This window comes from Manacus candei, unplaced genomic scaffold, assembly GCF_025592945.1.
Source record: "Manacus candei isolate 608988 ecotype Guabito, Panama unplaced genomic scaffold, ASM2559294v1 h1tg000069l, whole genome shotgun sequence".
Classification (NCBI taxonomy): Eukaryota; Metazoa; Chordata; class Aves; order Passeriformes; family Pipridae; genus Manacus; species Manacus candei.
The window spans coordinates 1579022-1596613 of NW_026138117.1; the positions used below are offsets into that span (position 1 = coordinate 1579022).

The window sequence follows — 17592 nt, forward strand, 5'->3', positions numbered from 1 at the left end:
AGCTGGCTGTTGGGATCAGCCCAAACCAAACATGAGTAAAGGATGGCCAGAACAGACACAGACAGATAATTACATGTTTTACCCAGGATATGGATATCTGGAGATGTTACTTGGTTAGTGTTTCTTACCCATAGTGTGAGACCAAGAATGCATCCCTTTGAGAACCTGTTCTTCCCCCTTCCCTCTTACCAGTTCATGATTAGGTTACAGCACATCTTTTCTCCTGCTCAGCTCTTTCCAGATGCTTCACAGCCCTGGGATTGAGTCCAGTAATGGGTAGAAATGAGCCTCTGACAGAGGAAGTATGCAGGAGGTGAGCAGTGTGTAGGTACTGGGGTGGCAGGGAATTGGATTCTGAGGAATGAAATTAACTTAGATTTCCTCAGCTAAACAGAGGATGGAGATTTGCCAAGCAATCTATAAGCAAGTTTCCACGGTCACAGGACATCTGTGCTTGAGAGCTGCCATTCTGGAGCGGTGTCTGTTTTGAGAGCACACACAAGGCTGCCCACTGCGTGGGAGACACAAGTAAGAAGCACTTGTGCTTTGTTACACCAGCTTGTTGCAGGATTTCTTGTACAAGGTGTTGAACAGACAGTTTGCTTTAAGAAACATTTTTAGTTCTCAGAAGAATTCTGGTCAACCAGATTCTTCCATGTGCTTCAGGCTTTAATTATGTATGTATATAAACAACTTTCCTAATTTGTTGAGATAATAATTGGTTTAGGGATGTCTTGCACACATGAGGCTTTGGCTTGGCACTGTGGTGAAGAGATGGTTAATTAATAAAGCCTGTATGTTTAAGAACTTTTTAAAATAAAAATAACTAGTCATGATATTAGTAAAATAAGTTCTAATTCTCACCAACTAACTTTCAGCAGTAAGAGGACTGGTCTCTAACATCTTAAAACTACTTTTTACATACTTTCTGATCACTAAAAAGTTCAAGAGAATTCAGACATTAGTCCTAGGAATTTTCAGCAGCATTAGACTTGATAGCAACTCAATCCTCTTCACCTGGTATAACTTCTTCTCCTACCTAAAAGGAAAAATGGAGGAAGGTGCATAAAAGGTGTAACTTGTGTAACTTTTTCATTTTTCATTAGTTCTCATCAAAACCAGTGGGTGTGGAGGCCAAAGTGCCCATCACCACAAAAGTAACAGACTCTACTGTGTGAAATAACCTGCTCTTGCTGTAGGTAGGCTGGTGCTTTGATACTAGAAGTGGCAACCAAGTTCAGCAATTCCTTGGTGTTTCATGTCCTCCCTGCCCCTCCCTGTTTCTGTGCTCTTCCTTGTGTCAGCACTGGAGGGACTTTTTCCCCCTGACTGAGCGCTGCTGACGTGATGTTCCTTACACTGAGGTGCAAGTTCAAATCCTGTTCTTCAGCCAGAATTGAAAGAACCTTTTTCTTGTTTGACACGGTCGCTGTTCCTGTATGTTAAGACATGCACCAAAGGAAGGCAGCAGAATTTGTTTCACAGGTGGGGACTACTGAGGGTTTTTTCCTGTTCTGGGAAAAATCTTAAATACTCTTAAACAGTAGCACTTAAACTGACAACAACCAGCAGTAACTAGCAGTCTCCGTTCCAAGTATTTCCAACCTTCATATGCATGGTAGAAATGTTTTTATAAAACCTCTATCACTAATTTTTATTTTCTGCCTTTGCAAACTTAAAATACCACCTACCTGCCTTAACCCTTTTTTAAGCAGTGACATTGTGTTCCAATTTTTCTGGCCCTTTTTGAAAAACTCAGTGTTACAGCCAGTAACTGTGTTACTGCAAACAAAACAGTAATTCTATTCAAGCAATTCTAGTTCAAGCTGCAACACCAAGAACACAGAGCAGCTCTGCAGAGCCAGGGCAGCATGGTGCAGCACAGACAGAACCTGCTTTTACAGAAGGGGGAATTGCTTTTCTTGGCTACTATTAATGACTCAAATCCTTCTTCCTGCATAAAATGGCATGGCCTCCCTATCCAAGCAAAGTAGAAGCTCCTGCCTTCGTGTTGCTGCCAGTTAATCTGATTTGGTAAAGTTGGGGGGTTTTGATGCAAATGCAGCAAATTTAGCATACAGCAGTACGTTCAAAGGATCAGTTGTGCTTGGTTGTAGCTTTCCCTTTCCTCTTTCACAAACTAGGATGGAAGTAGTTGCTGCAGCTCCTGTTTCATTATGGTTACAGTCAGTCTGTGGTCTCAAGGCACAAGTACAAAGGATCCAGGTTCACTGCAACCTTTTTACCACCAATGCAGAAATAAAGCCATTTATTTTTGATAAAATTGTCATTAGTGCAATACATCTTAAAAACAGAAGAATGAAATGAAAGTATTTACACATAACTTAAGCAACAAAACCAGTTCTGGTCTGAGGTCATTTTAGTATTTTTTAAAGTAAAAATAAGGCAAATAAAAACAGTTTCAGTGTTCTTATCCAAACTAATCAAACTTAAAAATCAACGATTGTCTACACATACTGTTAAAAAGTACATGAATTTCCAGACAAGATCAGACATTTCACAGCAGAAAAAAAATTTCCAGAGTTACAGAATTGTTCTTTTCTTAAGTAACACGTAGCTATTTTCAGAAGGCTGACAGACTTCCATTTCTCCTGGCTGAGAGACTCTCAGTGGACTGCATTTCACCTAGACAGGCAGAACTTTCTTCATCATCATGAAAGCTGTCGTATGTGCTCAGCAAAGTGCCATTTGCTGCTCTATCATCCTTCCGCAAAGAGAGGGGCAGGTTTGCTAGGGTGAAATTAACATCTTTGAAGGCATGCAATAAAAAGATCCCCACAATAATAGTCAGGAAGCCACTGAAGGTGCCAATAATGTCATCGGCCGCCATGTGTTGCCATTCCTTGAAAAGGATGGCAGAACAAGTTAAAACAGATGTTGTAAAGATTACATAATATATCGGAGTCACTATCGAAGTGTTGAATATATCCAGAGCCCTGTTTAAATAGTTGATCTGCGTGCTCACACAGACAGTAAGGCTTAGCAGCAGAATCCAAGACAAGGGATGTTTCAGCACTGGTTTTCCTGCAAAAAGTTCCTTTATAGCGATGCCCAAACCTTTTACACAGGAGACTGATAAGGCTCCAATTACAGAGCAAATTGTTATGTACACGAGAATGTTGGTCTGTCCATGGCGAGGTCCCACCACACATATCAAAATTAAAGACACAATGACAACAAGTGTTGCGAAGACCACAAAACCTGTGGTTGGGGGGAAAAAATCGTGTTAGTTGTGGACACTACCAAAAGCATCTTAATGAGAAAATACTCATTAACAATTTGACCGACTCAGCTTAAACAGAAGAGTTCAGGATGTTTCTCATTAGCCCTCCAACGTCACAGTTAAAATTATTTTAGAGCGAGCTAGCCAAAACAATGAACCCCAGGCATGTTGTATTACCTTTACCAGTCTATTGGCAAGACGTCTCCAGGATTAGATTGCTAAATTGCCTTACCCACAGACTCACTGAGGTGTAGTTGCCACTGGATACAGGCTTGAGTCTGGACTGACTCTTTAGGAGGTTAGGTTTTGGCAGGCGGCTGCATTCATTGCACATTTCCAAAAATCAAGTCATTCTTTAAGAACAGCTTTTTAATCTGTGCTGTCCATTCCCTCATGTTTAAAATGGGGATTGCCTTTGTATAATTAGTATTTTGCAGATATGCATTTGTGAGTGCCTCATCTTCCATGTAAGCACAACAGCTCATCTTCAGAATTTCACTTCTCAGCAGACACTTATGACACCTACTTTTTCATTTCAAAGCATGGCTCAAAGTTGGGCTTGGAGACTGACACACTTCAATCAACATTTATAGAAGTTTTGTTTATCCGCCCGTGCTGCTGCATTTATATAAACAGTCATCTCAGTGCTTCACAGCAAGACTCTGTTCAAGGCCAGACAAATGTTACAGAATTCAAATCTCTAATTCATTCAGACAAAATGAAGCAGACACAGGCTATCTTCCCTAAACTTGAGAGCAGCAGTAATAAAACTATAATAAAGAAATGATGGGCTGTGTACATATCAAGCCAGCATTTTTCTTACCTGGATCACCTAGTTTGTGGGACATTTCATCCAAAGTTTCTACTTCCTCCTCTTGTGGAGCATGAATTACCATCACAGTTGATCCCAGTATACTTAGCAAACACCCTATTTTTCCATGTAAATTAAGTTTTTCATTTAAAAAGAAGGATGACAGAATGGCACTAAGAAGAAAAAAATGCACCAACAAACATGGAATTAGTAATATTCATTTTCTCATCAACTTACAGGTTGCTTTGACTGTAAAGGTCACTTGCATACACAGAGTGCAGCTTAAAAATAGCTAGCTCAAGATACTTGCTATGGACACAACTACCTGTTAATATTTGGCATCTCTCCCCAGAACCCCCTTTTTATGCTGTCAGCAAAAAAATGCTCTAAGAACTTGCAAAAATAATTTTAGAAAGACAAAAATCTTTACCTAGGAATGAAAATACTGCTCTGTTGTATATACCAGGTTCTTGAAATGCAGAAGACAATACTCTTCAGACATGGAAGTGTAGATGCATTGCTAGAGCCCTTTCATATCACAGTCACTGGGTATTTGGAGAAACTTAGAAGTTACTCCTGATGTTTATAAGCACTCTTTATTGTTAAAAACAAACCCCATTTATTACAGCATAGTTCAGTGACAAATTTCTAAAGAAATGTTTTACTTCTCTCTCTCAAATCACACTGATTTCTGTTAGTGTTTCTTACCTTACAAGAACACTGAGAGCTCCTAAAGGAGTCACTAACGTAGCTGGTGCAAAAGCATAGGCAGCAAAGTTAGCTACTTCACCAGCTCCCACTGCAGAGGAACAGTAATTAAAAACCAGGAGTTAGACTGTCACACAACAAACCTGAGATTCAGTGCAAGTGTTTGTGTAGCCACAGACATGCAGTAAGGAACAATGGAAATTCTAATTACAGCATTCAGCCAGCAGTACGAGCAGAGCACACCCTTGCCCCTCTGCCCCACTATTTTAAAAACAGGCTGTGGAACTGCAACAGGTATTAGAATTAATTCTACCAAATCACAAGGTGTTTTCCTCTAGCGTCTGTGTTCTAGCTGCTCAGCCTGCCTACTTGACTCATGAACTTCTCCATGGAGAAATCTGCAATAGCAGGATACAGCACAGCACATACAATAAGCCAGTTACCTGAATACAGCCAGTAATTTGAGAGCTTAAGCAATGAAAAAAGTTCAGAAAATAGACATAATTGCAAAATATGCTTCCCTCTAAGGAATCCAATATATCTAAGCACTTCTCTGCTAAGACAAAAACCAGAATGCATATGGTAGCAAAGACACACAAGAAGACCAATGCCTGTCTAGCTCCATTGCACAAAGAGGGCAGTTAAATTAAAGGAAGAACTTCTGGTATGAGAGAAGTTATATTAAAATCCTTAGAGCTGCACCCATCAATCTCCAGATAGCATTACCATACATTGTAGAATCCCAATCTCGTTCCTTTTTTTGAAATCATTGCTGCCATCTGTGGCAGAGTTATTTATTAAAAGTATATCATGCAGATTGTATTTGCGACACTTAGATGAATATATTTTTGATACTTACTTGAAAGAAGTCCAGCCCACCACAGCCACTCCTTAAGGTATGCATGACCACCTTGACCTAAAATTGAAAGAATGTTTGCTGCTCCACTAAAAACATACATCAACACTCCATCACTAGTAACGCTGCCATGACATAAAATAATTTTTGTAGCCCCTGCCTTTAAAAACATGGGCAACCTTTTGATACTTAGGCTTTCTAGGTAGAGCATCTTCAATTTCTGACATGCATCTGCCTCCTACAGCCTACTTTGAAAACCACTTGTTTCTTTTGTGTTAGAAATGGCTGATGACCATATATGCATTACTGTGAGAAACAGTTCTTTCAATTCACTGTAATGACATGAAAAGCCAAGTTATGTGTCTCTTACTACGAGTGCTACTCTGTGGAAATCATACATGGTTTATGTGGTTGATTACATGTGAAAACATCACACTTTCTTGTTCCAAACCAGGGAGCATGAACTATGGTATATCAAGATCAACCATCTTTTAGAAGCAAAGATAACAGGTACTGAATCAAAAATATTCAGAGTCAGCCTTCTGAATGATCTGAGGATGCTGCAACTATTCTATTTAAATCTATCCTCTTCAGTTTAAAACCATTGCCCCTTGTCCTGTCACTACAGGCCCTGGTAAAAAAAAAAATTCTCTCTGTCTTTCTTATAAGCCCCCTTTAGGTACTGGAAGGTGCTGAAAGTTCTCCCCAGAGCCTTCTCTTTGAACAACTCTGTTAGCCTGTCTGCATAGGAAAGTGTTCTATCCCTCTGATCATTTTCATGGCCCTTCTCTGGACTTGCTCCAACAGGTCCATGTCCTTCCTGTGCTGAGGACCCCAGAGCTGGATGCAGGACTCCGGGTGGGGTCTTATCAGAGCAGAGCAGAGCAGAGGAGCAGAATCACCTCCCTCCACCCGCTGGCCACACCTCATTTGGATATGATTGGCTTCGAGTGCACAAATTGCCAGGTCATTGTCAGCTGTTCATCCAGCAGCACCCCCAAGTCCTTCTCAGCAGGGCTGCTTTCCATCTGTTCATCTCCAGCTGCTATTGATACTGTGGGTTGCCCTAACCCAAGCATAGCGCCTTGAGCTTGTTCTTGTTAAACCTCATGAGGTTTGCACAGACTCACTCCTCAAGCCCATCCAGGTCCCTCTGGATGCCATCCTTTCCCTCTAGTGCATCAGCTGCCCCACTCAGCTTGGTGTCATCCACAAACTCAGTGGCAGAGCACTCAATCCCACTGTCTATATCACTGATGAAGATATTTAATAGTATTTCTTTCAGTATGAATCCTCAAGGGACACTGCTGGTTACACTCAATTACCACATGTGATTTTTAGCTTTAGAAAACAATCTCCTGACGCTCAAACATTGTTAAGTCTCCTAAATTCACTCATTCAGGAGCACAGATGTAGTTAAGAGTGCTGCTTCCAAGTTCAATTTGCAAGTACAATTTAGACTTAACTGACATGTAAAGGAATCCTTTGACAAGTGTCCCCACAGGGTATTACATACAAATCAAATAGCACGTATCACACACAGAGTTAGGGGTATCTGACACCAGAGGAAAAACACATCAGCCCTATGTTTTAGTTTTCATATACATTTAACAAACAAAAAAACCTCAAAGTCAAACCAAGATCATTGGTTTAGTAATCTGTTAAACAGCAAAATCTAAACATCAGCAATTTATTACAAGATGTATTTATTTACCTGCTCTCATGGAGCCTTTCCTGGCTAACCGGAGGAGACCTTTCTTTTTCAGGATGAAACTTCCTCCAATGAAAATGCTGGAACTCATAGCCAACACCAGACCAATACAGAAGTCATATCTCCCACGAGTTTGGCTCATTTCGTAAACTACTAAACGCTGTCACATTGATCAATGAGGAGTAGAACTTCTGTTACTCAACACAAAATGATGCAACACCGAAACCTGAGCAAAATAAACACATCAGAATTAAACTGGTAGAAATAGCTGCTGCACAGGAAAATCCTCAACAGCTCATGTGACTGGTTCTCCTACAAATGGTCTCTACTAACAGTGTTTAAAAAAAAAAAAGGCAATCTTTGAAGCATGTGAGAGCTTGCACCATGGATGACTAACTAACAAGTCTGAACACAGCAAAGGAATGGTTATACCTGGCATATAAAAACTGATACCCAAACAAATAAAAGTTCTTTGAGAAACGTTAAGCAAAGCTTACAAATATGGGATTTATTTTTCTTTTCATTGAGTACACAGATCTGTGGCTGGCACACCATGTAACTGATGATACTGACCAAACAATTACTTACGTTAAAATCAGTCTGTAAGAGAGTTTGAGAACAGTCACAGCATTTCTTCCACATAAACTCCCTAGAAAAATGAAAGAGAATATTAGAAGGGTGTTTAATCATATAGTCATCTCCATAACACAAACAAGCCTGACATGCATGCACATGCAATTATTCTTTAACAAGCAGGGAAATCTGGCAAGAAATAAGGCATTTGTTTGTTGATTTATATTACAGTTTCCCATACCTGTATGAAGCACCTGTTTCTTCAAAACCTGCCTTCTTTCAGTACTACTTTTCCCTGTATTTTTGTGCTTCCAATTTTGATTAATTTTCTATACCCCTAGGAAAAACCTAGCAGAGAGTTACAAGTAGGTTAATGTTAAAACTGAACACAGATCCTCCTACCTGCATCCAGTGAGGCTGTGAAGAAGTAGAGGAAAAGAGTCTCATTTAATAAGCACTCAACGTGGCACTATTCAAAATGCTGCAAGAGCCACAGTTGAAAATTCTCAAATCCTCTTCCCTTAATCCTTGCATAGTAATTTTTAATATTTTATTTTGTAGAAGAAATGAAGTAAATGATCTACATGAGAGTGCTTTCATTTTCTAGCAACTTTTAAAACTAAACTAGATTCTTGCATGATACAAAATCGCCTATGGAACAAAACCAAGAAAAACAAATCACAATGCATGAGATAGACCAGACCCAGCAGCCTCACCTACCACATAAAACATTCCCCTGGTTTTGAATTCCAACAAGACTTTCAGTCCCCTGAAGAATAAAGGGACTTTTTAATGCAAGGAAAAGACATCAACAGGCTTTTGTAACTGTTCTCTCTGCCATCTTTTCTAGCAGGTGTAAGGCACACTGTTCAGGTAATCGAGCTATGAATGTTCTTCCAGCTCCAGCTGGTGCAAAATGTGACACTGGTATAGCATCACCTGGGGGAGGAGGGGCTGCTTTTGGTAAGCTTTTATACTCTACCACTTTTTTCAACAGTTGCTACTTTAGTTATATTACTAAAGGGAATATTTTTACTAGTATAGCTTTTTACTAAAAGAGAATTCTCCACTTTTTTTCCTTTTTCTTCTCTCCCTGGCTTGTATATCTTCACCTACACTAACAGAGGGAAAGAGCATCAGTTAGTCCCATCCTGACATCTTCCACCCACTGCATTTCAGAGACAAGGGAGAAGCACAGGCGGCTTTTCTTTGCAGCAGCAAAAGAATCTAATTGCAGAAGAATGAGGAAACTTATGAGCTAACAGGTAATTTTATGAATTTATACTTTAAAAGGATGCTACACTTCAAAACTAGTAATTCTACTTTACCCCATGTCCCAAATACACTAAAGAGTTTTTGATGCCCTGTCAGCCACTTTGTTAAACTTGTAAACAACTCACGTCTTCATCACTTAAATTACATAAATTCAGGTAAATTACTGCTAACTCTTCTCATCAAGTTTATTTGTCCTCACAGACGTGGCCAGTCCCATTTCTGCTTGGGCTGGACTGCCATACTTTTCCCCTGTTTATACAGATGTCTACAATTGCAGTCAAATGTCACATAGTCATGGTGAACCCAAGTTCTCTCTGAAGAGATTTGGTTCCCTTTGCATACAGTACAGATATAATTTGCACAGGTAGAACTGATACGTACAGCTGCAAGGTCAAAGCAATACCAGGCATTGGAAGCTTTCCACTTCAGGAAATCAGTAGTTTAATTCTAACCCTAAGACTCAGTAAAGAAGAAGAACTAATGCGTCCTCAAAAATATTATCAAGAAAAGTTATCTTTGGAAATAAGAAAAGAAAATGCCATGAAACAAGCAGTTTCTGAAATATGCCTCTCATGTTTCTGCTTTGGGACATGCAAAGCCACTGCATCTCAACAGCCAGGGCCACTACTGGGTTATAAACAGGAGAGAAACCAGAAAATGTAGGAGTTAAATAAAACCAGCAGTAGTGGAGTTCTGCAAAGGTTCTGTAATCAAGTTCACAGCTGATTTTAACACAAAGAACATTTCATCCACTCAAGACCAGCAGTGTCATGGAGGAATACTAGTTGACTGCTCTAATCTCAGAGGAGTAACGAGGGGATGAGACTCTCCTATCCACAGAAGCTACAACATTTACAATGCCTCCAAAACCCACTCGTTAATGAACTACCTGTGGATCTGCCGGTATCCTGAGTCATAACTCTCAGCATGCAACAGGGCAATGGCAGATTACACAGGGTTGGAAGGTTAACAGACAGGGAGAGACGGAGAAACTTTGAATGTAAAAAAGAAACTGCGGAACATAAGCAAGTCCAGATTAGCCACAAAGCTTGTTTGCTTGTTTTCAAGGTGTAACCAAAAAGCATGACAAACGCTGGCAAGATACAGACTCTCTCGTCTAAAATACAAGGTAATGTTTCTTTGCCTCAAAAAAGCAGCACAAACAGAGCACTTAAAGATGTTACATTTATTGTAGCAAGTAAGTTCTCTAAATATGCAGAAACACTAAAAGAGGTGTAATGAGATGAAATAATAGTTTACATTCAAAATCAAGTCAGCTTAAGTAAGTATGTGGGAGATATCAGCCAAAGAAAATTAGTATCAATTCCACAAGCTGTACATTGTACAGAAGCAAGAATTAGACTTGGGAAAGGCAGACATAGTAGATTGTTCCAACTTTACTTACTTGGCCATAGTCCCTCTAGAGTTCAGTAGACAGTCTTACAAGACTTACAGGAAGTAATCTAAATATATGCTAAATTATTTAAATACCAGAATTCACATTTTTCTTATCAAAACCTGATCTTTTAAACTGTGAACAGGATGATGTAAGTAAGCAAAAAATGACCTTAGCAGGTCATTTACTTCAACCTTTTGCCACGTACTGCATCATTCACTGCTGCTTCTCATCACAAATAAGTCAGCCAAGCTTCTCCCAAGAAATACTTGAAAAAGAAACTTCACAAACACGGCAGTCATGCTTTGATGCCATTAGGAATTCTCACTATCTAATGATCTTCACCTAGATCTTCACTTTCACTACTAAAGCCATTCTGGATTTGGAAAAGACACAAGTCCCTTTATCTTTGCACCCACATATTAAGATTACTCTGTAAGTTAGGTGCTTGGCACCTCCTGCTGTGTCAACCTCTGGGTTCCTTCTGAATAGTTTTTTTTAAATGCAACTCCCAAAGCTGCATACAGTACTTTAGCTTGAGTTATTACTTCCACAAATCAGTGGAAAACTATATTTCTTCTTATACACTCAAAACAGGTGGTTTTCCTAGCCCTTTCTACTGAGAAAGGGCTTACTGAGAAAGTCACTTACTGTTGACTCATATTCAGCTTCTCTATTAGTATAACCTCCTGCACTTGTACAGCAAATTATTCCTGCCTGAATGTAAGTCATTCAAACATGACTCACACAGAAGATTTTAAAACAAAGGCCCGTTCAGGCAAAACAATAGTTACTCCAGGTACAGCCATTCGGCATCTTTTGAGCTGTTCTGTGGTATTTTATTGTAAATTCTGCTCTTTTACAAGAGCTCCATGAAAAGTTTTATGTTTCTAACATTGGAATAAAGCACCTACTTAATGCCCTTTAGTCATAAAGCTTTCCATGGAAGAAAAAGGGGTTGAATCAACAAGTTGCTTTAATAAATAAACATTGACTATTATGTGTCACACTGGCTATTATGTGTTCACTTCTTCCTTTCCACAGGCATAAAACTACAGGAAACAGAAAGAAACACTCCCTAACAAAATAAAAATCCAAATGTTCGGTGATGAGCCTTTAGAAGGCTCATTATACATACCAATTTTGTTCCAAAATCCAGAGGCATTCACTTCTTAAATATTTCGAGGTTGGGCTTCTAAAACAGAAGTTTTAAATAGTATTAAGTGGCATTTTAAGAATTCAGCAAAAAAACTGTCCATAATTTCAAGGTGATTTCATTTTCATGCATGACACACAAGACTTTACAATGTCTCATCTATGCTTTAAAAAGGGACAGGATTTTTGTTTAAAAACACAAAGCAATGTGATTTTAAATTTGATCTTCCTTAGGAATGTCTTATCTCAAGTATTATTTCATCCCTTTGCTTTTCACTTCACAAATCAAAGAAACTAACTTGTGATCTAAGCTATTCTTTAGAAGGCACCATGTTAAAGTTGAACTGAAATACTACCCTAGTCCTTTCCGTTTTTTTTCTGTAAGGCACTTTTCTTACAAAATAACTAATATAGTTTTAATTACTGACTTCAGTATGGTGAGCTTTCAGAGGATGTTTATATAACTCAAAAACGACAGAATATGGTGAGTTGGAAGGGATGCCCAAGGGCCAAGTCTATCTCCTGGCCCTGCACAGGACAGCCCAAAAAAATCACACGCCGGACTGAACTCTGTCAGGCTTGGTGCTTTGACCACTTGCCTGGGGAGCTCGTTCCAGTGCCCAACCACTCTCTTGGTGAAAAACATTTTCCTAACATTCAACCTAAATCTCCCCTGACACAGCTTCATGCCTTGGGTCCTGTCACTGGTCACCAGAGAGAAGAGATCAGTGTCTGTCCCTCTGCTTCCCCGCTTCCCCTCGTGAACAAGTTGTAGATTGCAATGATGTCTCCTCTCAGTCTCCTCCAGGCTGAACAAAGCAAGTGACCTCAGCTACTCCTTGTATGGCTTCCCCTCTAGGGCCTTCATCATCTTTGTAGCTCTCCTTTGGATATACAGAACTCTGGAGCAGTGGGGATTATGAACACAGAAATAGTCTCAGTAAAGTTACTAAAATCCCCCAAATATACCTAACTCTATAATCCAAGTCCTCCTCAGTTGTGCTCTGTCCACTCATGAATGTATCTTTTAAGCACAGGTATAGAGGGAACATTGAAGGGACAGATGTAACAGGGCATTAGGATAAAAGAGCTGCCAGTTCAAAACTGAGTACATCTTTAAAAGGCCAAGATGCATGCACACAGTACCCAAAGATTCTGTATACACTGTTTAGGAAACACTTTATTCAATTTTGCAACTTTGTAAATCTGCCCCAATACAGATACAGTTTTCCAGCTCTGTTAAAGTTAAACAACTGCTCAAACTTATACATATAATTATTTACATATTTCGTAGGCAAGCTAAAAAGATATTTGTTTATATTGTTATATATCTGCATATATACTAGCACGTGCTCAGAAAGCAAAACATACCTTAACCATTCTAAAGTTGCCTATTTTAAAAGGTTCAGTTAAACGATGGTGAAATTTATTTTTTACAGCAGATTTCCATTAATAAAACAAAAGCAACAACTATTCCATTTTATGAAACCAGGAGGAAATAAAAAAAATTGCCACACTAAAAACTTCTTCTTTGTATATTCTATTTGTAGTTATTCACTTCTATGAAAAGAATGACCTTTAATTAAAGCATTTTCACATAAAGCTACAAATACCTTCACTAAAAGAGTGTTATTTATTAACTGAATGCAAACTACAGACAGTGCTACAGACAGATGATGTTGTATTAACTGTTTTCTGGGAAATCTATCAAAATAGACTCAAGATAAGAGTTGCTTCACTTTTGCTGTACCTGACACGTTACCTCTATTCTCAGTGAGAAGAGTCACCAGCACAGGGCCACTGAACTTCCACCTTTAGTATTTCAGATGGGCAGTTTCAAATTTAAGATAACTCAGGATGTTAAAGTCAAATCTAGACATTAGTCACTGCTACTCCTTTGACATGACTGATATAACCTGTTACAACCTGCCTTCTTTTTGCCAGGATTTTATCCTAAGAATCAACCACTTTAACAAAAGCAGAACTGGTGTGACACTGAATTCTAAATACATCGATACTGACAAATACCTATGCAATAATTTCCTATTGATGAAGCTGTTATCTTCCAGGGAAAAACCCTAACTCTATACAAGGCACGTCAAAAGCATTAAGAAAGAGCTATGATGACTTACATTTATTATGTTTTAATTAAAAACAACATTAAAGACATTGAGGTGAAGTGGAGAAAGTTGACTGCTTAAAACAGAAAAGATCAGGGGAATAAAACAGGGACAAAAGAGTCAGATCCAGGCAACATCTTCACAGTGTATGAACAAACAGAAATCATCATTCTCAATCACAGAATCAATTAGGTTGGAAAAGACCTCCGAGATCAGTGTCCAACCTATGGCCCAAGACCACCATGTCAACTAGATCATGGCACTAAGTGCAACGTCCTCTATTTCCTTGAACACTTCCAGGGATGCTGACTCCACCACCTCCCTGGGCAGCCCATTCCAATGTCTAGTCACCCTTTCTGTGAAGAAATTTTTTCTCATGTCCAGCCTAAACCTCCCCTGGCGCTGTTTAAGCCTACAATGAACTACAATGCAAAGTTAAGATTACTGTTTTCTATGTTAAACTAAAGCACCGTCAGGGCTCTGAAGTTCTACCGAAGCTGCTCTGCTCAACCCTCAACCTCGGGTAACTCAACCCTGAAGACGAACCGGTTTAGCTCCCTGGTTAGCAACGCTCCAGTACGAGGCACAGCGGCTCCAGAGCTCTGGCAGACCCAGCACACCGTACCCGGCCACTTCTGCCCGGCGGGAGAGCCCCGCAAACACCCAGATTTAGGGTTTTTAATTCCAGCCTTCGCCGCCCAAACCACAGCAAGCTTCCCACTACGGAGAAACCCACCCTGGGCTGCTACAGGCAGGTCCAAGAGCCGGAGCCCCGCAACCGCCGCCCCCGGCCCGCCCGCTCCGCACCCGCAGCGCCCGCGCCCAGGGCCTTGCGCCGAGCGCTCCGCGGGCAGGGAGCTCTGCCTCCCCCCGCCTCCCGCGGGGCCGGCCGGGCCCCCTGCACGCCTCTCCCCGCCGGTACCTGCGGTCACGGCCCCCTCACATCCCCGCAGGCAGCGGCGAACGAAGAGGAGGAGACGGGGGCGGGGGAGGCCGGAGCGGGCGGCGGGAGGGGCCGGTGGCCGCGCGCTCCACCGCCATGAGGGGACGGGACGGGAGGGAAGAGGGACCGGCAGCGGGAGCGCGGGCGGCAACAGCAGCGAGGGCGAAACGGCGTCCCAACCCCGGCCGCCCGCTCCGCTCCACGGGTTCCGGCAGCGCCCGCCGGAAGGGGCGCGGCCCCGGCCCCGGCCCCGCCTGCCGCGGGTCACGGCCCTCCTCCTGCAGCGCCGCCCGCTCCCGAGGCGGCGATAGACTGCTCGGGGGCACAGCTGTGCCTTACCCAGCGTCAGCTCCGGCCCGCGAACCCCCCGGCGACGGACCCGCAGCGCCGCTGTGCACCTGCAGCCGCGACCGGCCATTCCCGCCGCCAGCCCCGGGTGCTCCGGCCAGCACCCGCGCTACCCAGCTTTTACACTCTCACGGAAAAGGACAGGATCACTGAAAGGTTTGGGTTGGCAGGGGACCTTGAAGATCATCCACTTCCAACTCCCCTGCCATGGGCAGGGGCACCTTCCACTAGACCGGGTTGCTCAGAGCCCCGTCCAAGCTGGCCTTAAACAGCTCCAGAGATGGGGCATCCACAACTTCTCTGGGCAACCTGTTCCAGTGCCTCACCACCCTGGCAACAAAGAATTTCTTCCTAATATCCAGTCTAAACTTACTCTCTTTCACTTTGAACCCATTCCCCCTTGTCCTGTCAGTACATGCTCTTGTAAATAGTCTTGCCCCATCTTTCCTGTAAATTCCCTTCGGGTACTGGAAGGGGCAGTTAGGTCACCCCGAAGCCTTCTCTTTTCCAGGCTGAAATAAACACTTAGAAGCCACATGCAGGAAGTGAGAGAGGCATTTTACAGGGTTGGGTAAAGGGCATGGTTAAGTAATCAATTTAATTCAGGTCCCACACTCTCGCTGCATGCTTTACAACCCCAACTGCTTTAATCTCATACTAAATAAATTGGTAAATATAGTTAGACAAATATTTGCCCTTGGCTTACAGCATGGAGTCTTTCAAACAGTTGGACTTCAGGCTCAGAGGGCTGTTGGGTTTCTTCAGGACTACCTGAGTAGGCTTTACGCAGCTGCCTCGTAACATTAAGTCTGGACAAACAACACTGCCAAAATACCTGTGGTAGCTCCACATGGAAGATGCAGCTCTGCCTCTCCAACACGAGACAGTTTTGTCACAGCCCTTAGTGACAGCAGTTCCTACTTTTTTAGGCTTCTCAGGATTTGTGTTGACATTATCCTAGTCTGCACAAACAGCTGCTTTATTTTTGCTAAACCTGGAAAAACCTGGAAACAAAACCAGAGAACCAATCTTGGCTTTCTTTCACAGGATACTATAACAAAGCCACTCTGTGTCACATTACCTGCTGTGTTTTTTCTCATTAAGAATGGTCCCTCAGTCTGTCACAAAAATTAAATTTCTACAGCAGTCAAAGCATATGGATAAATTTTAGGCCTATTCTGTTCTCTAAGGCAACATTCCATTCCCCAATGTAAAACTAATCTAGTATTCTTGACATGAACTTTGCAATTATATATATGTGTGTATATATAAAAATATATTTTAACATATAAAACTGCTAAGCAATTTGCAGTCATTACCTACATAATTACACAGTAGGAGGCTAGCTTTTCTGTGTTTTACAGATGCCAAAGATACCAAAACTATGAAGTCTTTGAAAAAAAGTTCAACAGCTGGTGAAAACGGTTTCTCGAATGGATTAAAAAAAATGAACACCTGTACCACCTAAACTGGTACAGTATAAACAGAAGCATCTAAGTACTGATAGCTAAGTTCAAAGTTTAAAAGAGCTAAAGAAATTAATGTGCCTGTGATCATGCCAAATGTTGGTAAAGCATACACATACATATTCCTGAGTTAAACAACAGTCATGTCTGAAGCTAGTCAATTTAAACTTCCCTTTCCAGTCTCCTCTCCTGCTCTCCTCTTTTCAAAAACACCTCTCAACCAACCTAAAGCAATGAGTGAACACCTGAAAATATTAACTGGACTCCTCTAAGCATTATAGACCCTTATGAAACTTCAGTCATTCTCTGTTAATCCTCTTCCTCATGTTTCTTCAACTGCTAGTTCTGCTTAACATACTGTCATCTGTTCACACAAAATATGAATTCAAGTGCTCTCAATTTGGCACAAATCTTTAAATATTTACCCCAAAGCCAGGGGTTGTGCTCAGTAACAGAAAATACTCAGACCATCTCTGAGTAATTTACAACAGCATGGTACTTCAGGCATGTCTGCTGAGTATCTGGAAAGAACTCCAAACATGAGAATGCTGGTAACCTGCCTAACTTGACCCATTTTTGTAGGGAAGCTCAGCCACACAAGCCATCTTTGTGCCCCATGGATTTCACAAAGGAGGTGAGCTACCATAGGTGCTATGAACATTGTTTTTCAGGGCTTATGTGTATAAACAACTCGTATTAAAAGGACAGAGAGCAAAAATACCACCCATACAACCTTGGGGAGCATGACCAAGTTAGCAGATAGTCTAGTTTGTGTTGTGTACCGACTGACTCTTGTGCAGTGATTTCTGATGGTGTAGACACAGCAAAGGGGTTGCGATGAACGGCACTGTGTGCCATCCACACCCAGCTGCTTTCTGATACATGGTCCCTGGGCAGAATGGTGCCAGCTGGCAGAGTTTTAAAGCATCCCACCAGGATGGTGAATCTAGTCAGGTACCTGACAGAAAACTGATTAGGCAATCAGG

General features: G+C 41.4%; 1 protein-coding gene across 9 annotated transcripts; it reads right to left on the reverse strand.

The window, feature by feature from the left end:
• Positions 1-2268: 2268 nt before the first annotated feature.
• NIPA2 (NIPA magnesium transporter 2) lies at positions 2269-15153 on the reverse strand. 9 transcript variants are annotated; one of them, XM_051806922.1, is made up of 8 exons: positions 15132-15148; positions 11713-11769; positions 7919-7979; positions 7334-7556; positions 5623-5679; positions 4764-4854; positions 4068-4228; positions 2269-3222 (listed from the first exon to the last, which is right to left on the reverse strand). In XM_051806922.1, the coding sequence occupies exons 4-8, from the start codon at positions 7470-7472 to the stop codon at positions 2585-2587; spliced, it is 1086 nt and encodes a 361-aa protein (XP_051662882.1). In that variant the 5' UTR covers positions 7473-7556; positions 7919-7979; positions 11713-11769; positions 15132-15148; the 3' UTR covers positions 2269-2584. The 9 variants fall into 9 exon arrangements, with proteins under 9 accessions (XP_051662882.1, XP_051662878.1, XP_051662879.1 ...); XM_051806918.1 differs by lacking the exon at positions 15132-15148 and adding an exon at positions 14772-15024; XM_051806919.1 differs by lacking the exon at positions 15132-15148 and adding an exon at positions 14586-14666.
• Between the last annotated feature and the right edge of the window lie 2439 nt (positions 15154-17592).